The sequence below is a fragment of the Drosophila tropicalis genome, unplaced genomic scaffold, assembly GCF_018151085.1.
Source record: "Drosophila tropicalis isolate 14030-0801.00 unplaced genomic scaffold, ASM1815108v1 contig_39, whole genome shotgun sequence".
Classification (NCBI taxonomy): domain Eukaryota; kingdom Metazoa; phylum Arthropoda; class Insecta; order Diptera; family Drosophilidae; genus Drosophila; species Drosophila tropicalis.
In genome coordinates, this window is record NW_027172851.1 from 232,947 (window position 1) to 256,724 (window position 23,778).

At 37.3% G+C, this 23,778-nt stretch overlaps 2 protein-coding genes across 3 annotated transcripts; both read right to left on the reverse strand.

Moving 5' to 3' along the window:
• Positions 1 to 4,855: 4,855 nt before the first annotated feature.
• Positions 4,856 to 9,166, reverse strand: LOC137572576 (sialin-like). Of its 2 annotated transcripts, none has more exons than XM_068284326.1 (4): positions 8,909 to 9,166; positions 5,636 to 6,664; positions 5,289 to 5,575; positions 4,856 to 5,221 (listed from the first exon to the last, which is right to left on the reverse strand). In XM_068284326.1, exons 1-4 carry the CDS (start codon positions 8,946 to 8,948, stop codon positions 5,033 to 5,035), a joined length of 1,545 nt encoding a protein of 514 aa, XP_068140427.1. In that variant the 5' UTR covers positions 8,949 to 9,166; the 3' UTR covers positions 4,856 to 5,032. The 2 variants fall into 2 exon arrangements, with proteins under 2 accessions (XP_068140427.1, XP_068140428.1); XM_068284327.1 differs by lacking the exon at positions 8,909 to 9,166 and adding an exon at positions 6,965 to 6,982.
• Positions 9,167 to 13,683: 4,517 nt separating this feature from the next.
• LOC137572557 (uncharacterized) lies at positions 13,684 to 22,393 on the reverse strand. The gene is made up of 5 exons (XM_068284301.1): positions 22,008 to 22,393; positions 16,809 to 17,273; positions 16,528 to 16,750; positions 15,139 to 15,431; positions 13,684 to 15,068 (listed from the first exon to the last, which is right to left on the reverse strand). Exons 1-5 carry the CDS (start codon positions 22,180 to 22,182, stop codon positions 14,947 to 14,949), a joined length of 1,278 nt encoding a protein of 425 aa, XP_068140402.1. The 5' UTR covers positions 22,183 to 22,393; the 3' UTR covers positions 13,684 to 14,946.
• Positions 22,394 to 23,778: the final 1,385 nt, after the last annotated feature.

The following is a 23,778-nucleotide window of genomic DNA, read 5'->3' on the forward strand; positions in this document are numbered from 1 at the left end:
TCCCCTTCCGACCCAAATCTGAAGTTAGTCAAGTTAGTTTCAGGTTGAATTTTTTTTTTAGCGATTTTTTTACATTGCTCAAGTGTGATTAATAATTTTGAATGGATTCCAAATGTGTGGGGTAGTAAAATGAAAATTACACAATTACATACATAATTTACATTACATAATTTCAAAAGAAAAGAAAAATAATGATGATGATGGCTTCCGTTAAATTCTTAATAGAAACGTTTGATCTTCTTCGTCAATTATATTTTGACTGGAATACGCGAGTTCTGATCGTCCTTGGAGTTGCTCGACTTGCCCTTCGCATCAAAGAAATCAAAATCAGTCTTCATTTTAGTATAGGTCGGCTTGATTGTGGGATCCGACAGTCTCCCATTTGGTGTCGTCCAGCTGCTCCTCCGACTGTGGAGCATCGTTGTGGACGCACATTGAAAAGTGCTTCTCCTTCAATGAGACTGAAGTCTGGGCAGAAATCGTGCGTTGATTTCCGGCCGATACGGCATCCTGGTTCTGGTCAAGTCCCACTACGGACATACGGTTCATCTGGAACCAGAAGCTCCTTTTGTTGATTTGCTTCCCTGTCTGCAACAAATAACAAATTTGTGTCATCCCTCTCTGTCTCTCTCTCTCTCTCTTTGCACTTACCCACTGCTTATATATCTCAAAGACGATCCAGGCAAATACGAATCCGGTTACGAATATGTATCCGAATACGTACCGAGTCGTCTCGCCATCAAAGTGTGCTACTAACCAGCATTTCTTCAGGATATCCTCAGCTTTTTTAATAAAGGACTCCAACCGCGGTTTTGGTTCTGGCTCCACAGCGCTTCGAAAAATTGACAAAAGGTTAAACATTTTAGAAAATATATATTTTAGTTTGTCTTTTGCTGATTTTTCCCTGCTTGACTATGAATTAATTTTTTTCTGGCATGCCTTGGGTACACTTTTTGGTCATAAACCAGCCTACTTGGATGATGTTTGGTTTTTTTTTCGGTTTTAAAATTGTTTTTCCCTCTAGTCATCCGCCTACTTGAAATCCGAAGGAACAAAATTATACAGAGTTGGTCTTATGATCCATGAGGTGGTCCATGCAGGGAAGGGCAACTCCTGGCACAATCCTGTCTATTAAGGGTTGAATCCGTATGTACTTATTGGACAAGATCAAAAATATCGACAGACAAACAGATCGTTTAATAATTTACTTAGCTTTGCTTTTGTTTATATTATGTATACATATATTTTCATACCCATGCAAAAAGGGAATATTAATTTTGGTCAGAAGTGTGCAACGCATATAAGAAAGCATTTCCGACCATACAAAGTATATATATTCTTGATCAGAGTCACCGTTTTTCGCCGTAATCTTAAGGGTGCCATAAGATATAATCACCCAATCTTGATCAAATTTGGCACAGTCGTTTATAAGCGTAATAAACTCTGTAATATCAAGTAGAATAGAATAGAAAATAACGAAGTTATTGAGAAAAGTCACTGTTCGTGACTTTGGGGTTTGTATGGGAGCTATATGATATAGTGGTCCGATCCGGCTGAATCCGAGATATACAACGCCTGCAGTATATACAAGCCTAGGTGAAAAATTTCAGCTCTGTAGCTCTTACGGTCTAGGAGGAGTTTGCGTTGATCCAAACGGACGTACGGACATGGCTATTTGAACTCGTCTCGTCGTGCTGATCAAGAATATATATATGTATATGGTCGGAAATGCTTCCTTCTATGCGTTGCACACTTCTGACCAAAATTAATATACCCTTTTTGCAAGGGTATAAAACGGCTTAATTGTTTTGAAATGGCATTTTGGAATATAAAATATTCATAAAATTAACTTATTAAAGCATAAGATGGGTCACATCGTCTCTACTAATGCCAAGGTTCTCAAATATTTCAAAAAGTCTAGAATAAAGCTCTCGTTAGGATATTCTTGAAAAAGTTTTTGCCCAAATCGATGGAATACAGTATAATGCCTTTTAAAGTCAGTTGAAACTAATTGGAATGAAGTTAAAACGATTCTAAAGGACAGAAATCAGAAACGTAGAGTTGAAGGCATCAACATCAACCACTTAGGTTCCATCGTCCGAGTTTTGGAAGCTTTTGAACAAACTTCAAAAAAACTGGAAGCAAGTCCAACCATTCACCTCACTCTCCAAAATATTAATAGATTGTTAGTCCGATTGTTCTAATATTCACATAATTTAGTCATTTAAATCTGCTTTACACATTCTAATATTATCTACAATAGTTCCAAATTTATGAAAATACCATAACCTAGCCTTGTTTCTTTTTCCACCCGCATACAAACTAATCCAATTTTCATCCTCTGAAAAAGAGAATGTAATCAAAGACTGCAAAACTATTATGCAAAATTTTCATCAACGCGGTGATTCCAGCAGAAATAACACACCTTTAACTATGCACGAATTTACAGATTTCATAGTCCAACAAATATAAATATTTCATATACAATAAATTTTGACCCATTGGAAAAATATTCTGCCCTGCACATGCATTGGTAAAAAAAAGTCCTCTATATCTGAAAGAGGACAAAACCAGCAAGTCCAAGTAAGAATACAACTCGTTTAAGTCTGCACAAAAATACAACTTTGGAACCAAAGGAGTTGAGAAATCCGAGTCGTCTGAAGACTAATTCTTATAGAAGTAACGAAAATTCAAGCAGTCACAAAAACTGTTCCGAACTACAATGCAAAAATTGAACAAGTTATCCTTCTACAGCTTGGGATCTTACAGATGAAAGATGTCTTAATAGGTATCCCAAAGCACTTAAACATACAGATGAAAGATGCCCCAAAAGAAAGCAATTCAACATAAGAATTCGAAACCAAAAGAATAGGTTCGGATTCCACTAGCAGCAATGATGTAGAACACGAAGAGAATATTCTAATACTAATTTGTCAGAGTGAACTTAATGATTTTTGCCGGGATGGATCCAATGACACGGAAAATCGTAGTGTTACTACAACAATGTAAATGGCTTATATGATGCCAATCGAAAATGGGTTCGTTGTAAGAAAAGCACTTGATAAAGACAAAGTCTTCATACTACCATTGCATTGAAAAAGGCATTTAAAAAAAGTGCTTCAGCTTGATGAACTATTTATGTCTAGCAGATTGATAAAACTGATACCAAAATATATAAAACGACGTTAATGAATTCCAAAATTCTTAAAATTAAATGAAGTGTATATTTTCACTTTATACTACAGACCAGGATAAATACACTCCGAGATCAATTCAAAACACTCTTATTTCAATCTCATAGCGTCTCCTATAGCTAATAATGGATTCAAAATAGTCTATTAAAATACCATCGTAATTGCCAACAAAACGCCACATTATCAGATGGAGCTGTGCAGGACTTTAAAAATGGCTCCCATATGGTAAACCTAAGCCAATATTCGACAGATGTGAAGCCCTGTTACGGTCCTGGACTACCGTATAGGACCCATGGAATAATGCAATTACAAACTCCCTAAGAGGCATCATTTTAATTTGAGATTCTTCGGAAATTAAAATATTTTGAAAATAATAAAAAAGGAAAATGTAAATTTGAGTCTCATACGCCTCAAGGTTCCTGAATGGACTGAATAATTTTCTTGAGTGAACTGCACTAAAACAGCATGAGGTGCCAATGTGACAGGTCTCAAATGTTGGCGATGCCACCCGACCTGAAATGTTATAGAAACTAACATGAACGTAAATATAGCCAGATTTGTCCACAACCCACTGTTAACTTTTGCCCATTTTTCATTTTCAAAATTGAACCAAACAAAATGTGCCATTTATGATAAAGTATTGTTTTAGTAAATATTTACTTAAGTCATTAGGGCCCAAAAGAAAAACTTCCAGTAGCACTAGTATGAAATCAGGAAATATTCTAAACTGAAAAGTGTTTTATTTTGTAGGAGAATAGTTCACGGAAAAGTTTCGAAAAGCCCACCTACTTGTGAATCAGCTGTATCCGAATAGTGGCATCTGGTAACACTAACTCATAATCTGACCCTTTTTTTTTTTTAGCGGGAAGCAGCTACTTTCAGCTATATTCCCGCTAAAAGTATGGTAAATATTTACCACTTAATCTACACGAAACTTTAGTGTTGAACAGTGGAAAATCGGCTAAAGCTAAGTTCAGTGTTAGCAAATGATGGCAGCACCATTGCCAGTCTGTTGTTTTTTTTTTGGCGCGTGGTTTGAACTATGGTTGTTTTGACGGTTAAGTTTAAAATCTGTTAAGTTAATACTAGGTGGTCATATAGAAGCCATTTTATTATTAACTTAATTCGACGAACATTATTATGTTTAAAATCACTTTTAAAAATTAGGTAATGCTTTTGAGATGATTAAACAAATTTTAATTATATTATTTGGTTTTTAATTGCAAAACTCATTGTTTATGTAAGTAGATAAATATAATTAATATAACTTACCCCTAAAAATGTTATTGGTTTATGATATTGACAGTTTATTGTCAAAATGGACTTCCAATATGTTTCCTTATCATGAAAATATTTATAGCCACAATGGTACGAACATATATACAAATGTATCTACATATGTAACCAAATAGATAAATTAGCCACAGATTGTTTAATCACAATATTTACGACGAATACATTTAGGAAGGTGGAAGTCGGTATACGCATGTAGATTTAAAACCAATTAATTCGAAAACCATTTTGAATACTACGACATCTCTTTATTTGTAGATAACTTTTGAAATCTAGGGTGTTAAGTACATTAGGCGGGCATGAGTTGTCTTGGAGGTACAGAGATACTCGTACTTAGTGGTATAGCAAAAAAACTAAAAACTATATAATTGGTAATTGGTAGTTAATTATTTATTTACAGTCCAGGTGGTACGTCCGTCAAATTGGCCGTTAGTCGGTGCATGCTCTGTTCAAAAGTCATCTTGAATTGCAGATTGCAAAATTGATCATGGGAAACGAGATTACGATTACGCTTTTGGTAGTAGCGGCGATGACGGATCCTGTAATTAAGGCTTGGCAACGGGCGCAGTTTCCTTCAGTGGAGTTTTCTCGTCCTTAGCCTCGGGATCCTTTTGGACGCCGGCCTTATTCCAGGACTGTTCGCTACCAGAACCCAAGAACACAAAGACCAGGAACTCCAGAGCGAAGAGAACAATGGTGACACCAAAAATTATGCGCCAGGCTCCAATGTTTTGCTACAAAAGGAACAAGCAGGGAACAAATTAGTTGAAATCACTTGTGATGCCATAGGAGGGCTCTTACATTTCCATGGGTCACAAAGCCAACAAAGAGAGGCACCACAATGCCTGGCAAGGTGGCTGCTGTGTTCGTTAAAGCCACCAGAGTTCCAGCGAAATTGGGTGCAATATCGATGTGATTCGAGAGGAAGCCTGAGAACATGGCGCCCATGGCAACAATACCAACAGACATCACCGTGACGGCTTCATAATGACGACAACCGATGTAGCAAAGAACCAGCAGACAGATGCCAGGAATGATAGTGCATATGGTGGTGGCCGTTTTGCGAGCAAACGTTGTCGAGATTTTTCCTGCAGAATGAAAACTTGATCAGCATTAGTTCACACAAAATCTGTGGAGAATTAACTCACCCTTGGCTTGTAGTGTGTCCAGGAGCTTGCCAAGACAAATACTGAAAATGATCATGGGGAAATATGGCAGAGCACTGAGTGCCGCATTGCTGGCTACATTGAACTTGAGGACTTGCTTCATGTAGAAAGGGATCTCGATGAGGAACATGTACCAACCAAAGTTGCTGCATGTGTGAGCAATCAGAATGGCCCAGAAGGGAACCGATGTGAAGACCTTGCCCCACGGTACGGCGGGATGATGTTCCGTCTTTTCCTCAGTGCCCAAAGAACTGGTGATCATTTGACGCTCCTCGGGACTGATAAACCGCTGCTTATTGGGATTATCCTGTACAAGAATCACCCACAACAGCATCCAAATACAACTGAGGGCACCCATGACATAGAATACCGATTCCCAACCCCATTTGGCGGACAGGAGACCAGCTAGAAGAATAGACAGGGCGGTTCCAGCAGAAGTGCCCACATAGATAATAGTCGACATGACCATCCGTTCGGTTGGAGGAGCCCAAGACGCAATCATGACATGCATGGCCGGAAACGAGGCACCACCTCCAACACCCTCCAGGACTCGCATCAGAATAAGACCCCCGTAGTGAAGTTTGGTAAAGACAGGCGTTAGCAGGGTACAAACGACGTTAATGGCGACAGAGAATAACATCACCCATTTAGCTGAGAAATTCTCAGCCACATGGGCCAGAGGAATCTGAGAGACCAGATACCCCCAGAAATAGCAACTCAACAGGGTGCCCTGCAGGGGTTCACTCCAACTGAAGGGTCCGTCTTCAACTTTAGCTGTCACATTGGTGGGTGCGCCCGGTGTCGAACACTCCTCGGGCAAGTCTTCGGTAGGCGCCAATGCCGATACGTTCAATTGCAAGTGTCCGTGCTCTAGATCGAGATTAGCTGCCTTTATTGCCGTGTGATTCACCATCGCCACCATGGCAACACTGAGGTTCACCTTCAGGCCATACACAATGGCCATGCCAATAGATCCAAGCAGGGCCAAAACATAGCGAGCCGGCACGAGTTCTGTGGACGAATGGATGATAAAAAATTATTTGGTCGTCTCGAAATTTGGGATGGGTCAGTGTTGAATGTCTTCCACGCGCTTTGACACTCAACCCCAACATTTTCTTTCCCGGTGTAATCAGGCCCAATTATGACCACTCCCCGGCAGACACACACACACAGACACAAACAAATCACATAATTTATGGGTCTTTATTTTCAATTTTCATTTCCATTTCATGCCTGTCCAAAATTAACGGTTAACAAATGAATTTATATCGGCTAATTGATATGATTCCATCAGTCTGCCTCAATATTTACTATTATGTATGTATATCAATCGATTCGAGTGGGAGTTGCTTATCTTGGGCTTCTTTGATTAGTGTTTGTGCGCCCTCATAAATTGATTTCAAACGTGTCGACAAAAGATTTCAAATCTTAATAACTGCTTTCAAATGCTGCTCCTGGAATAGTACCCCAATGTTTATTGATTGTGTCGATGTGAAAAGAAAATAATAATCATTTAATATACTTTCGCACTTGCCTGCGAATTCCAAAGTCTCTCATCAGACATATGGAATTGATATGCATAAGTAACTGAATGAAACGAGAACCTATTCTATAACAAGTTCTACCTTAGACGTGTTTGAATACTCTTAGATATCCGTTGTGAAAGAAATTTAAGCGATTCCATTTTCAAGATTAGTTTTTCAAAACCATTTTTTCTTGGAATATTATAGATTTTTATAACGAAAGTGAAAGTAACATAGAAATCAAATGTGGTCAAAGGACCTGAAGACCAAGAGGCTTTTGAGGAAAGTCTCACTAGTCCACCTAATCCTGATCTTTGTACCTTTTGTAGGCTTAAAATATAGACCATCTGAAGAGTTCTCTATTGTTTGAGTTTTCCTATCTAAATTTGTCGTTTAAATTAGTTATTTTTGATGTCATAGATGTCTCTTTATTGTTTTGTTTGTAACTGCTGCTCATTCGATCCTTTTGAAAAAGGACAAGGCCAATAAAGCTGGACATTTCTTATTTACGCCAAAAATAATCAAAGTCCAAAATTCTTCCACTATTCGCAGAGTTTGACGATTGTTAGCAATGATGTCTAGGCCATGTCCATTTGAAGTAACCTCTTTTGTGTCTAAAATCTCAAAATATCAAAACCAGATGCTCTCAATTGTTTAGCCATTGAAAGTTCACTCAAAATGCAACATAAAATGATTCATTTATTTGTGATTTCAAATTTTATTTCGCTTCCCATATGTTTATTCTCCTATTCCCTTGCTCCATGGAATCAATCAGTTGAAGTAATTACATATCAAGAAGCCTTATATGTAATTTATCAGATTGTATGCTATGATTTAAGTTAACAAGATAGTATTATATTCAAGAGTGTTCTTTGTGTGGGTGGAATGGGTGGGTCTTTATAAGTTGTCGTTTCAGCTACATAAGCCTCTGATTATGAGAATGCAAACGTTGTATATACATACACTTGATTTTGTTGAATACATTATACATTATCTGAGTTGCAAAAATAACTTATATACATATGTATAACTCATTGATAAAAAACCAAGAAACATACATATGTATAGATCTTCTGGGAATATAAAAATACTAGAATGTCTCATAAATAAGGCGAGCAAATTGTTAGTTTATGCCAAACTACTTATGAAATCAGCAAATTTTTTTGAATAAGTTAAAATTTGTTGGCCTAGGTATAATATGGCAAAAATGAAATGTGGCAACGTGATGTCTTTTAGAGAGAAAAAAAACACATATAAATTGTATAAACTTATTGTTTATATTGTTGACTTTTAAATGACCTTGCTTGAAATACCCAACTGGAGGAATTTTTAAATATTGACAGGAATAAGAAGAACACAAAATTCTATTAGCCCAGGGAAGAAGGCGTAGTTCTATAAAAAGACGCAAAAACTCCAATAAGAAGGATACTCGCTCACACACACAAATACACTTAATACACACACACACACACACATATATACATATATGGTTATTTATATAGGTACAGAGACTTCGGTTCACGGATATGTACGACCTTTCGGCCGGTTTTAAGGTCAAATTATGGTTTTCCAAAACATTTCCTCATTGTGTATGGGCGGAGGAGGAAACTTTCATCAGAAATTGAATCACATTCAGACACTTGTTGCACTCGTTTTCCTCTGCTGATGCACAGGCCGAATGCATTTGTGAAATTTTTTCCCCCACTTTTCCCCCCAACCCAAATTCACTTACTGCCTAATACACTGCCCTTTGCGGGCACTTCCTCTGGCATATTGAAGCTGCAGCTGCTGGGTTAGAACTAGACTGAGAATTCTTTATGCAAACAGAAGAGGAGTCTAGTTTGCCTACTTCTTATTCGTTTTTTAAACAGTTGTTTTAGTTGTTTAAACACCGCGCGCGAGTTTCACGTTTAACCGAAAATCACCAAATCCAAATATTCCAATCGAATTTCGAGACTGCGACACGTGCGTTGCCTGAGACGGTTGCAGACCAACTGAACCCACCCGCTGGAATGCTCTTGGTTTACATTTTGTGTGTTTTTTGGGGACTCTTTCAAAGCCATTTTGTTGTGCGTGTGCGTGTGCGTATGCGTATGCGTGTGTGTGTGTGTGTGTGTGTTTGGTCTCATTTTTGGGATCTGGTTCTCATGACATGGCCAGGGGACCCGGCGTGCCTGTCGGTCGTCGCGTAGATATGATTTTGTTGTGTTTGTATCTTGTGAAAAGGCAAATTCTTCGTTTCGGCTTCGGTTCGTTTCAGCTCGTGACGTCACAAAATATTTCATACAAATTTCATTTTATTGCGTCGCACATTGGGGCGTCTATTGAAATTATTAAAACGAAATTCATAAATATATTTAACATCACGAGTTATTATAAACTAAACTCATTTGGTCCTTTTGATCCTAAAAGGAGCTATTACATATAAAGCTGTTGTTTTTTCTTTTGGAAAAATAGAGAGTCCATCGAAGAGTTCATGATACAAGAGTCCAAGATAGATAAACAATATAGTCGACTAATTCTGATTAAAAAAAATAATTAAAATTTCTATTAATAATGTTTACTAAGGCCACAAGGATTTGTTTGTCTGTTTTAAAACATTTTAAATGACTTTTAATTTGCTGTTGTGCCTCAGTTTGACACCTTTTGCCACACTGTAAACCTCAAAACTGGTTTATGTCTTGGCTAAATTGCTGTGTTCTTGCTTGGTTTTACAATTTTTATTGAACTAATGAAATTCATTATAGAAAATATGAAAAGCTAAAGTGTTGAAAATAAGCCACGCTTCCTTTAAAATTTTAAATCAGATATTTATATCCTTTTCAGTGGGTTGGAACTGCCAAATCTTGCCCTTTTTCTTTTTACATATCTAAAACCGCAAAAACATGTAAGCCGCCCGGGATATCTAGTAACCTCTCCAGACCTTTTTTAACTCAACTCACTCTTTTTTTCCAGTCAATCGGGCAAAGGATCCTGAGGCTAATCATGACGGAAAGACATGCGTTTCTATGAAGACTTAGTTAGTATTACCCATAAAAGAGACAAAAACAGTTTGGAAACAAGTATTTTAAAAAATTTGGAAAGTCCGTAATATTGAGACACAGATAGAGACGTTAGAATATAGCAATACATATTTAATGATCAAGGACCTCAGATAAAGTTAATTTTCTTTGCCTCTTTGATTTTATGAACTTAAATGACATAAAGATGGCGATTAGTTGTGGATATAAGATTGAAAGCCAATTGGAATATCCAACTATGTAAAAAAAATTTTTTATCGAATTGGAATGATCTTGATACAAACTAACTAAAGTTACAATTCGATTCGTTATAAAGTGGAAGAATTTTTTGATTTTCCATTTTAATGCATAAATTTTTTAAATTTAGGCAGACAAAACAATATAAAACAAATTTTTTGTCCAGTCAATAGAACAACAAATTATTTGGATCACATTTTCTATACCCTGCACCCAGTGAGTTGGTCAAATCTGGCAGATCTTTCTCATCAATAGCATCAATAGCATCTGAACGTTTGCCTGAATTCAATGATCTCTGACTGGACCCATATTTTTAATAAAAACTTTTAAAGATAAAGATCCAAGTACCTTGTATTCTCATTTTCAAGATCGAATCACCTTGAAATAGTAAGTTTATATTCATATATATTCAAATTTTCCTCATTGTTAGTCATGGTACGTACATTCACTCACTTTCTATGTGCATATAATAGACAAATTTGTGATTACGAAGCCTTACACAACATTCCTGCCAATATCCAAATATGTGGTTATACCTACATCTGTGGGTACATAAGTTTGTATATTTTGTGGATTATTAAACATTCAAAACGCGTGCATAAAATTAGTATAAATATGGTAACCGAAACAAACCGAATAGGTCTATCGAAGCCATCAACTGTCTCAGTCAAGTTACTAGTGTTTTATCTCTCTCCAATGAATTTTCAATCAGTTTGAAGGTGTTTATACACATTTTAGTAATCCATTGTATTATTCATTAATTGAGCACTAATAGGTAAAACTAATTAACGTACTATGATCTGCTTGAAATGGGTGAAAATAAGTCTCATGACAAAAGGTGTGATATCGTGTGGAGCGTTTGTGATCACTTTTTGCAAAGAATATTCAATGGGATCTTCTCATTCAAGACTTGAGTTGCCCTTTTGGATGAGTTTCGGTCGATGTATTCGTAGTGATAAATGAAAAAGGGAAATGCAAATACATATATGTATGTACATATGTATATGTATATATTCACAATTTGACCGGCTTTAAGCTCTAGTGCCTTTTGCAGTGGCCTGTGCAAAACATACTCTCTATAGATACAAACAAATATACAATACAAATTAATGCCCCCCTTTTGTTCTGCCGGTTTGCCGCTACGAGTATACCTTTTTATATTTATTTATTCTGCTTTTATCGCCTGCTTCCATATGGCCAAATGGCCAAATGGGGTATATACTTTTCATGTAACAGCAAAAGTTCGTAATACTTGCGGATACATTTGTTACACTTTACTTTAAAATATATTTTAGTCAAATTTGTTAAGCCTGTTACTAATTTTATCTAAAAAATCGAATTTCGGGCAAAGATTGGCCTACAAAATCAATTAGCACACCATATGCTAATTGTATGTATTATAGAATTATAGATTATTGTTTTCGTAATATAATTATGTACCTATCAACATTATTTTGAACGATTCTTCCTTCGACATAATATAAACATGCAATTTAGATGTAATGACTGAGTCGTTTCCATGAGAGTTATATAACTGATATGACTTAATTCGAGATAATCTCTACACTATATAGAATCCCACATATAAAATTACGGTCAAGGAGAAGTTTGCGTTGATTCAGACGGGCGGACACATGAATTTGTCTCATCGTAAGAGTCAATAGTATATATACTTTATTTGGTCGGAATGCTTCCTTCTATGTATCTTCTCATTATGTGAACGTTAAGAATTGTACTGATGTAACGTACTTTTCATTCAGCTACTTTTAAAGGTATTCGAAATTGTTTGAATATCATTTACAATCATGGACGAATACGAAAGAGGAGTTTGGATGGTTTATACAAGACCCGAAATGTCATTATTTGGAATAATTATCAAATATTAATGCAGTCTTTACGGTCTTGATAGTAAAATTCATATAGGTTTCGGTAAGTTCCTGACTTCTTTCACTAAAATGATATGTTGTAACTATTTAACTATAAGCACTTTGCAGTTAAACAAAAGAAAGTAATTTTGCTTACTTATTAAAGATATATAATTCCAGAAATTTACCAAATCCTTCGGTATATACATAGATGGCGACTAATTCCTCTTAGTGATTTTCACAGTTTATTTAATAGTTTTCGTTAATTGTTAAAGGAAACCTAATGATTCTTGCGCACTAAAGGACGCTACGTTGAAAATGTACCCCCAACAAAAGTCGTTGACCTTTTGAATTTCTATTGTTTATTCGACTTTTATTTTGTCATGATCACTTTCTATTTTGTTTACTTAATCGAGACGGTTTTCAACACGTTCTTGAATTTCAAAACAAGGTAATCAAAACATTGTCTAGACTAGGCATATTAATACTATAATTCTCAAGTTTTGTGTGTTGTTTAAAGGAAAACTTTTCTGGAAGAAGTCTCTACTTTGATCCATAATGTAGGGTCTTTTAATGAAAAGTGATGGAAACATTACCCACATGGATTTCTATAAATTGTTAGGGTATTGAGAAGGTTCTTCTGAACTCATTCTTTATCTGTGGTAAACATTCTACTTTGCGATTATTTCCAGGGTATTCAATGAATGATTTAGACAAAATATACCTTGTTCCAAGTATTCCTATTAGTATTATCTCGCAATGCGACATTGTACATATTTACCTGGTTAGGTTTTGTTTGCCATCCCTCACATCAGTGCCTGTGGATGGGGGGTCACAGGAGGATGGTAGGAGGGTGACAGAAGAAACTGAAGCAAAACTTAAAAAAAAGGTTAAGTCTTCTATATCGTCTATGGTCGCCATGATAACTGAATGATGAAACTGTCTCAATTTTTGTTTGACCACGCGTGTGCGTTTCTCTTTATAGTTATTTAATTGGTTTTTATTCAATTTTTGCACACACTTTAATAAAAAAGAATTCTATACCACATACATATGTATATATAGACGATATTAATTCTCTTAGTTGTTAATTGGCCTTCATTGAATTGCCTTCCAATTTTTCAGAGTCGTTGTTGTTGGTGTTGTTTCTTGGATTGGATTGACGTTGACAACAGAGAAGAGAAACTGCGACATTGGTCGGTGATTGGTGACACATGATGATTCTCCATGGTAATAGAATTTGATCAATTGCTACCCATCTATGGCCATGTCTATTACAAGATATTCCAAATTTCTAGAGTTCATTGTGCTTCCAATGGGAGAAGGGTAAGAAATGTCCCACTTTGTTGGCCTTGTCTTGGGTTTTAATGGATTTTTAAAGTACATTTTCAAACCAAAAATATATTTTATTTAGTCATAAATCAGTTAAGTTTTTGTTGTAAATTAATCTATTAAAATTAAGCTCACATAAATCAACTTAAATAGTGACAAAATTAATGGCAAAATGTCTGAACAAATTGCATAAGAGAGAAAATGATTTTCTTTAATAATTATTTGAGTGTATTTAGTTATATATATATATCATGTCTTTACATATATGTATGTTTGTATATATATATATGTATATTAAGTTTTTTGTTTGGTTTTTTTTTTGTTGCAAAAAACAGTCAGACAATTTTGTTTCATCAAATAAATTTATATGTCGCCTCCTTTCCGTTTTCCTTTTGGGCATTTAAATATTTAAAATATTTATGCACTGAGCCACTTAATCGTTTTGACAAATAGGTTTATCTGTGTGTATATCTATATATATATATATATATATGTATATGTATATGTATGTATGTATATTATTTATTTGTTTTTAATTTATATTTATATTAAGGTTGCGGATATACATAATATTTAAAATAGACATCATTGTCATACATTTGTTTTATCGACATCTTGTCCTCAAGTCGGCGATCGTGTGTTCTGGTTTTTGGAGGAAGGAAATACAGTTTGTAGCACAGTGTAAGTTCGAGTTTGATGGCGTCTCATAGAAAATATATGTATATATATATATATATTATGATATTTATAGATTTAAATATTAAAGCAAATCAGCAGATATAATCTGGGAGCTCGGTTGTAATTGCATTTATCGATTGTTCATTCTTCTCTGTAATTTGCTTTCACTTTCTTTCTTTTGTACTACCTCGGAAGCCTCTAGTTTGATAAGTATATATGTATATCTATATAGATACTGTAGTTTAATTGTACACTTAGTTGCCATACATAGACATCGATAAGTTAGATTATTTTAGTTTAGGTTAGGTAAGGTTTTGGCTTTGGTTTTGGTTTCGGTTTCGGCTATATAGGAATCCATTGGACAAAATCGTAAAACCCTGTGTCAGTGTTTCAAAAACATTGATTTGATTATGCTTTCATTTTTGACATACAATATTTTGTAGTTAGTAATATATGTATAACAATAATTTAATGGTTTTGTTTTAAATTGTTTGTATTAAAATTGAAATTCTACACAAAAATTGCACAAGATTTTTGACGTTCAAATATGACTTGCTCTGTCTCTCTCTCACTATATTTCTGTCTTCTGCCTTTGATTTCAATAATTGCATCATTAAAACAAAGATATTGGAAAATATTTAGAAATACTTCTCGCCCTTATAGCTGGGTCCACGTTCGGCCACAGGTTCGTTCATAAACTGACTCTGGCTAACAGAACGCTTCTTCTTGGCCACCATAAAGCGCTTGGACGATCCGAAACCTGATGGAAACATAAGAGACGGAGTCATATTAAGTCTCTCTGTCAATATATTTCGTGTTACTTCACTTACGGCCATTGATCGATCCATATTTGTGTTGACGAGGTATATAATCGTATTTCATTAGTTGGGGCTCCACTGGCATGCCATAGTATTCCACCAGAGAGGGCTGCGCTTGAACTGAGACAGGACTGTCTAGCCAACTGCCAGGTGGCAAATATTCAACGTCTTCGTTATTCATCAAGGGGGCAGATACAGGTGCACTCTCTACTTCGCTCTCCTTACGAGCACGTTCACCAGCCTCGACCAGAGCCACCAATGCCAACATATCGGCAGGATTGAGCTTGGTGGTGTCCCGCTTTAGGCTTAAACAATAATCAAAATGGAGACATTAATAATACATCAAACTTATATTGAAGTTTTTGGGAAGTCACCAGAAACATAAACCTCTTTTTACCCTTACTAGAACAGCTTCTTTTTTAACACGCCCTAAAAATCAAGCTTACACGATTCAGTAAGTCGATTTTAGCTGAGATCAATTTTCAAAAAGGTTTGCCCTTTGTGGAATTATTTAAAAAATTTGTCATTCTATAGTCTAAGCTCCTTAAAGTCAATCAACCTTAAATGAGCAGTTTGATTGGATTATACGTTATAGGAAAATGGTTTGAAGATCGATTCCATAACGACGTTGTACAAGAATTTGCTGACAATAACTCAATCAGACTAATCAATTTGGATTCACATTGAATTTAAAACAATGAGTTTCAATCCTTTTTAGTTTCAGGCTACAGTTTCTTCTACGATTCCTGCATAGAGTCAAAAGTTTAATACTTTGTCGATGGTTCGACTTTGCACCGGACCTCTGAATTGGTCTTGAAATGGACTACATGTCTTTACTAGCTACTAACATTTTTCTCAGTCATCAAGTTTATGAATTAGGACAATGCGGTTCACGATAAGTATCTCGAAACTAAAGATAACTGACATTTACTTTAGCAACCTATTTATTTCAATCCTTCGAATGGGCAGAGTCGAGGTAATTTTTGGGTTGAGCAGGTTTTCTTTATAGCGCTATTTCAAGAACTTGGTAGTTCTCTGTAACCTCTTTAGCATTGTAAGGCCATGACACTTGTTCAACACTAAAACCAGTTGTGAATTGTAACTGGATAAAGCGAAAAGAGGCAAGCATAGCTTTCAACTTCTAAGTTCATTTTTTGTTTTCATAGTTCGAAACAATGTTGTTTTATTAATTGCGTTAATCCCTTCTATAACTTGAATTATTTCTAAACTTTATTTTATTATTACTCAATTGAAATCTGCTAAATCGCTGAAAATTCCCAAAAGTTTTCTTCATTTTAAAATTAACGAATTCCTGCACTTGAAGCAATCTATAATCAGCTTTATTTAAAATATTAAATAATCAAAAAAATAATTAAATTTTTTTTTGGATTGAACACTTACCGCATATCTCCGTAGCGGCGATATTTGTTCAAGTTAATATTCTCGTTGGCCAGGCCATTCTCCATGTTGTAGTAGATGCCTCGCTTGTTGCGTTCATCTAGATTATAGTTGCGATTGGCATAGGTGAGAGGCACAGACAGGGGAATGCTCTCCAAGTAGGCTTCAGCATTGAGTAGATTCTGCAGGTTGTCATAGGCCTTGTTCCGGGCACTGGAGCTGCTCACTGAAGTGGAGGCGAATGATGTAACCCAAAAGAATTGTTAAATAGTTGGTTAACTTACATCGCCGCTCTGGCGCATATTCATCCAATTCCTGAAGATCCCGCTCCGAGTAGCCAAGGGGCACTGGCACCGAGACTGGAGCTGAAGCTGCTCCAGATGCCGATGGTTCATATTCATCTGCCCACATGCCACTGGGCACATCGTAGTCATTGGAAGCGGCCGGCATGTAGGGATTGTACTCGTAGTTAATGCCTCGCTTATGCAAAGTGGAACTGGCTGCCTCCTCTAGGGCTGTCGGATCATTCTGTTGCAGTTGACTGCTCTGGGCAGCTGCAGCGGCCACAGCAGCCAAAATCTCATCATTGGATGGCAGAGCATAGATGCCCGCTCTTTGTTCTTGGGTATTCGCAGCGCTTCTTGCGGCCGGAGCATTACTAAAGGAAGCTGGAACAATTTCCGGACTTGACTTTTTGTCGGCAGGTGCCACAGTGGCCGCCGCATTGACATCCTCTGGTGACCGTTTCACTACGGGGGATGAATGGAGAGACAGAGAGAGGGAAAATGAAATTGGAATTTTCTATAGCTTGCCTGCAATTTCCATTTCTATTTAGACTCGACAGTGAAGTTGATTCAATAAATTCAATTTTTCTCCCCCCACCGCGTTGCCAAAAGCAATTAGCCGCCACAGGCCAACACGGGCGCCAAGTTCCATAATTGTTTTATACACTCGAATACATATTTTTTCCCATTTGTGGCAACCGCTAATTGGAATTGGCGCTGTCAAAGTCTTGTTTGTATATTATGGCCATAGAATATGGTAGTTTGTGGTATTAGCAGAAACCCCTAACAGTCGACCTAATCATATTTTCTGTTCCTTCAATTCATGCAACGCTGAGCCTGCTAATTAAAACTGGATCAAGTGTTAATCAAACTCTTCTCTGCCATCTGCTCCATCACAACTGCTAACCCTAGATCAATTAACTATTCTTAAACTAACACGCATCGGGCTGAGGAAAACCATGAGAGCCTCACATGTCCACCAAAGTGAACCAAGTCGCTGACGTGACTTAAACCAACCATAAACCAAATGTCCAAGGTTTTCATCAAACGCTTTGTCAAATCAATGTTACCTACCTACCTGGCTTTGTGTGTGTGTGTGTGTGTGTATAATAAAGTATGATGGGGATTTTTTACTATACTGATAACAACACGCTTATCTACTTAGCACCCCTCGATAGCGAAATGCTTTATGGGGGGAATCGGGAACTAAGCGTAGATAAGACGGAATCGATTATGACCTATACTATATAATTGACAATCATTATGGATGTTATTAACTTTGCACATTCAAATTTTGTTTTGTTTTTGTTGCCATTTTTATGAGGCCAACACCCAAGGAGAAGTAATAAAGAAAATTAATTTTGGAGCACTTCAAATTGAAAGGAATTTTAGTTATTCATACCATATCAACAACTGACTTTAAATTTATTGCAACAATGCACATAATAAGGCTAGGAGTTGGTATAGTTTTGTCAGTTGAAAGGTTTACTTTATTATCCATCTGTTTACAATAGTTTATGAGTTCAAAGGCAACCACAATGATATAGTTTGCTTACAGCGGTTTCTGATTGATGTATTTTGCTTCCTGGCTGATTTGGCCGAGGATAATTGTACCCTTGCAAAAAGGGTAAATTATTTGGTCAGAAGAATCTTCGACCATATAAAGAATATATATTCTCGATTAACACGACGATTCAAGTTGTCGTCCGTCTGTCTGAATCAGCGCAAATCCTTCGTAGACCGTAAGAGCTATAGAGTTGAAGTTGTACATCTCGGATTCAGCCGGATGAAACCAATATATCATATATGTAGCTTTCAAACACATGGCAAAGTTTAAAAATAGTGAATTTTCTCAATAACTTCAATATTTTAAGCTATTGTCATAAATATTAACATTTGTTAGTTTTGTATACATGCTAATGACTGTGCCAAATTTGATAAAGATCGGCTGACTAAATCATATAGCTCCAATATAAATGACCGGCCGAAAACTGTGACTTAAATTTGATTCAGATCGAATGACAATATCATATAGCTCCCATAGGAACGATCGTTCGAAAACAGTTACTTTTATGAATGACTTCGTTACTTTTCACCCTAAACTTGCCACAAACTTATGATGAAATGACATTTTACATGCGCCTGATTGCTAAAACCTTAGTTGTAGGCTGTTCTTTCGCGAACCTTAGACTTTTAGGAACCTTGCAAGGGTCTTCGGCGCTGTAGAAGTTAACTTCTGCCTTCTAGTTTATAATAGGAGACATGGCAAAACTTCTTGAATTGGAAAGTTTCTGGGTCTTTATCCGTAGTGTTATCCACATTTACCTTTTGTTGCTGGTGTCAATTTCTCAATAAAATGGGAAACACTCAAACTATTGCAAAAATCAAGTGAAAATATGTTTTATTTAGCAGGAGTTATCAACCTATTAAACCGATTTCGTATTAAAGATTATAATTTTGCGAAGTTGGTACTCAATCGCAATTACATTGTTCAGGGAAGATCATTGAGAACTTGCCATATCGACAGATTTTGTTTAGCTTAACATTCTTGACTGTTTTGTTATCCTATTTTTAATTAATCCTAATGGAAAATGCTGAAGCGTACTTTAACATATTTTTTCAACATTCCATTGGTCCTGCTCACTATTTATAATCGCCACTTAACCCAATTTTAGTAGCTCCCTGGAGGCATAAGCAGCAGCATTTTCCAGAAACTCAAGCATATGTTTGTGTTTGCCTTGTTAAACGATTCCAAGAATCCTTAGGCGGAGACACAGTCCACACAGTTTTCCCCCAGCCATAATTTAGTCCTGCACTGTTTTTCATATTTTGTGCCGACAACAACATCTAAAATATACCACCCTGCTGTAGCTCTTTCCCCCCCCCTCCTCCATCATTCAGCATTTCCGTCGAGCGATGGGTATACACATAAATAAATAAAACAGGCAAACTAAATTACATGCGCTGACGTCTGCTGACGTCGCTGTGGTCGTACATACATTTGTATGTATGTGTGTGTGTGTGTGTGTGTATGCCTCATCATTGTCATTGTCCTTTCACTGCAAAAGCAGAGAATGTTGTTGCCACTTGGCTAACATGAAAATATTCACTGAACTGTAAAAATATCAACAAGTTGTTTGCTCTTCAATTTTTACCATATACCTACACACACACGCACACACACACCTACCTACATACCTACCTAGCTACATCATTATGGAATAGAGGGTGGCTGGCAATTGGGTGTTGGCCCCAAAGTGATGGACTAGCAGCTGCTGCTTAAGGACAGCCCCAACAACAGCAACAGCAAGAACAACCACCACAATTAACACAACGGCAAAAGCATCCTTGAGGCTGCCTTTGTGCTACTGGATCAGGGACCAGGGACTAGCACTTACGAAATAACTTAATAATAACAGCATATGGTTAAAGCCATATGGTTAAGCCTTAGCCTGGCGGCTATATGGCCAAAGTAATAGAACTTTGCGGTTAACTTTTTAGTCACAATTTGGTTTGCTTACAGCCATTGAGTCCTTGCTATTGCATGAATATTTAATAGCCATTCAATGACGCTTTTGTGTGTCAGTGTGTGTGGGTGTGTGTACCTATAGAAATCCATGCCCCACCCATAACTCATTCTTTGTCATAAATATTTAATATTTAAACTTTTTGAAAGGCTTCTGGCTTTAGTGAGGTTTGAATTTTTCATTGGAAACTAATGCATTATATATCATAATTAATTGAATTCAGTTATATAGTAAGTGTACATTCATTGTGTTATCTGCCAATTGAATTATGTTTTTGTGTGTATTGTCCCATATTGAAAACGAAAACTTAATGCTAAGAACATTACAAGTCAAAAAAGCATACAATTTGAGGTTCTATGCATTGAATATATGATGAAAATGTGGAAAATGGAAATCTGATTTCAAACAAAGATCACAGCTGGAGGATTAATTTTAAGTAGGATCAAAGAGATTTCCTCATTTGAGTTGATTTTCACTATAAATGTTTATTAACTAGCATATAAACGAAACTAACTAAATGGGAAATGGCTGGAAATATTTGCTTTATTCCCGGCCTTAGAGTTTGGCGGTTTGTTTGGCTTAAACAGATCAAGTTGGGGTTTTTTGTCGTCTTAAATTTTCTTTACACAATAATGATGGATTCATTAGATATGGCTTTCCCTCTCCAACAATAGGAAGGGGAACCACATGTGCTTGTTTGTATGCGTATGCATGTAGGTTTTATTTAGATCTCTACTGCATACTTTCAGGCGCATCCTTTAAGATGAGAGAAATAAAGTTATAAGCGTAAGGCTTAACAGCTTGTGGCAAGAAAGTCTTAAAGAAACAAATTTATAATGTGGGCGATGCGGTTAAGATGGGCAGCAGCAGCACCAGAAGTCGAAGAGTGGGCGATGAGATGGGCGACAGCAGCAGGAGCGATAAAAAAGAAAAACCAAACTTTTGCTGAACTCAAAGTCTAAAAATAGAAATGAAATCGCGCTCACGTACACAGTCACACAAACATACACACACACACACACATAGAGAAGTGCACACTCAAAGAGGCTGGCTGTCGTCCGCCATGTTGTGTGCCAGACGCCTACGCGATTTTCTTCTACGTACCTCACACACACACACACAGACACACAACCATATATGCATGTAAACGTGTATGTATTTATGTACATGTGATAGTAATGATACACTAAGCCAGAACGCAGAATGGAAATTTTGTGAAAAACAGAGAGAGGGAGCGACTGAGAGAGGGAGGGAGAGAACAGTGAAGCGACAGCTGCGTCGGGGCTAAAAACACCTACGCAATTTCCTGTCAAACGTTAAGCGGGAAATGGGAAAAACTAAACGAAAATGAGGAACACAGAGCACAAGATGGAATCAGCCAAGCGGATGCCAGCAGACAGACCCTTAGCAAAAGCTAAGCTTAAATAGACGTAGGCGTTTACTTTTGGTTAATATGCCACACCAGCTCACACACACACACACACACACACGCACTGGCACACACAATCGTTCACATTGTTCGGCAATGCCTTGTCCATTTTTCAAACATGAAATTTTTCAATGACCTTTAACATTAACTATGTACATATGTACGTGCTTTGCCTCCAGCCAGCGAAGAAGGCGGAGCTCCGCCTACACATTTTCAAACAAAAAATTGAACTTTAACACTCACCTGCTGCCGGCTGTTGTTCCTGCTGCTGCTCCTGCTGTTGCTGTTGCTGCTGTAGCTTATTGTTGGCATTTGTCAAGAGTTCCGAATTTTGGGCCAACACAGATGTTGGCACTGCCCCGACCTTCTGGCCAATTAGGGCTATCAGGCCAACTACCATTACAATGGACAATTGCATTTTTCAGTCAAAAATAAGCCAACCAAAAAAGTGTTATGGAGATGTTTTTGATGATGGTTTTGTTTTCCTTAGTTTTTGGTGGGTGTTGGTGGTTGTGGAGGTGGGACGGCCACTTTGAGAACCTTCTTAGAACTCAACTCCTCAACGGCTCGTTGGCTTGGCTGGCTGTTCGCGCACTACGACTGTTCTGAATGAACTGACGTCCCAATGCTGCGGTGCAACAGTTTTTAATGTACTGGCCTCGATTTCGGGTTTGCAGAGGCAATCCCCCTGCCCTTACACCCAACGATGGGAACTGTTGTGTCTGTACAAAACCTACGTCACTGTCATTGATAAGAATTGCGGACCTCCTGCTTACGTACGTGGCCAAAACGCATGCGCTGTGTCTGCACAAGTTCTTGCCCCTCATTTAACAGAACAACCCGAGACTGTTGCATGTTTCTGTTACAAATTTTACGATCATTCTCATATTCTTTAAAAACGAATTTGAAATAAACTGAAAAGTATTAAGAGCCTAATATTTGGTAATCTTAAAAGTTAAGACTCTCTTTGAAAGGTATTTTCAGTTCTATCAATGAATTGAGCCTTGCAGTTATTGATAATGACTTGCAAAAATTACAATTCTTGATGACCTCTGGAAGTTAAGTTTATTGACGACTATGACTATGAGCCGGGGTTCGTCAGGGAAGAGTCCTGGGCCCGGTCCTTTATACAGTCTACACTGCCGACATGCCAGTCGAATCAGACGCACGACTGCTAGTCACCACCTATTCTGACGATACGGCATTCCTAGCGACGGAAGAGTCGCCAACTGCAGCCAGCAGCATCCTACAGGGTCAGCTAGACATTGTGGGTTCATGGATGAGAAGATGATGCATCACACACCACATTCACCTTGAGACGAGGGAGATGCCCTGGTATCAAGCTAGATGATATCACCATCCCAGAGAGCAACGCAGTCAAATTAGTGGGTATCACACTGGATCGTAGTTTGACCTGGAAGCCTGGAACCTGAACTCTAGATTGAGAAGGCATCTCTGGCATCGAAGCTCAGACTGCACAACAACAAGCACTGCAAGCACGTCAACCCGGAACATGATACAGAGGTTCCAAAACAAAGTGCTGAGAATAATCTCGGAGGCGCATCTGCTAACCTCCAATGCAGAGATCCATGAAAAGCTCGGTGTCTCAACGGTTATGCAGGAATTCTTCCGCCTCACTAGAGCCTATCTAAAACACCTAGGCAGACATCTTAACACAAGACATCTGACAGGATGGACTTATGGTCCCTACACTATCTTCCATCTCCCACCAGCCACCACCTATCTATTACTTTAAAACATGATAATGCTAACACCATATCTCTCCACAAGTCAATGTATCATACTTTCTGCTGATTGTCCGGGTAAGGAAAGAATGCGGAAGGAACACCCGCAGTAAAAAAATAAATCTAAAATCTGCCGCAATCGATAGCAATAACTACCGAAAGACTGATTCTGATTCTAGCAATTAAGTTTAAACAAATGAATCATTACAATCTAAATACAAAGTTAATCAGAGTGGTTAGTCAAAGTCAATTTAGCCACGACCATCAAG

What these genes read in the sequence shown, in the direction of transcription:
- LOC137572576 (XM_068284326.1), bottom strand. Translation starts at nt 8,948, where the DNA reads ATGCCAGAGGAAGTGCCCGCAAAGGGCAGTGTATTAGGCA. An exon ending in AAAGGGCAGTGTATTAGGCA is followed by an intron (nt 6,665 to 8,908) that starts GTAAGTGAATTT and finishes ATTCGTCCACAG; the next exon opens with AACTCGTGCCGGCTCGCTAT. An exon ending in GCTTTGTGACCCATGGAAAT is followed by an intron (nt 5,222 to 5,288) that starts GTAAGAGCCCTC and finishes TTCCTTTTGTAG; the next exon opens with CAAAACATTGGAGCCTGGCG.
- LOC137572557 (XM_068284301.1), bottom strand. Translation starts at nt 22,182, where the DNA reads ATGCAATTGTCCATTGTAATGGTAGTTGGCCTGATAGCCCTAATTGGC. An exon ending in CGCCGCTACGGAGATATGCG is followed by an intron (nt 15,432 to 16,527) that starts GTAAGTGTTCAA and finishes TTATTGTTTAAG; the next exon opens with CCTAAAGCGGGACACCACCA. An exon ending in ATATGGATCGATCAATGGCC is followed by an intron (nt 15,069 to 15,138) that starts GTAAGTGAAGTA and finishes TGTTTCCATCAG; the next exon opens with GTTTCGGATCGTCCAAGCGC.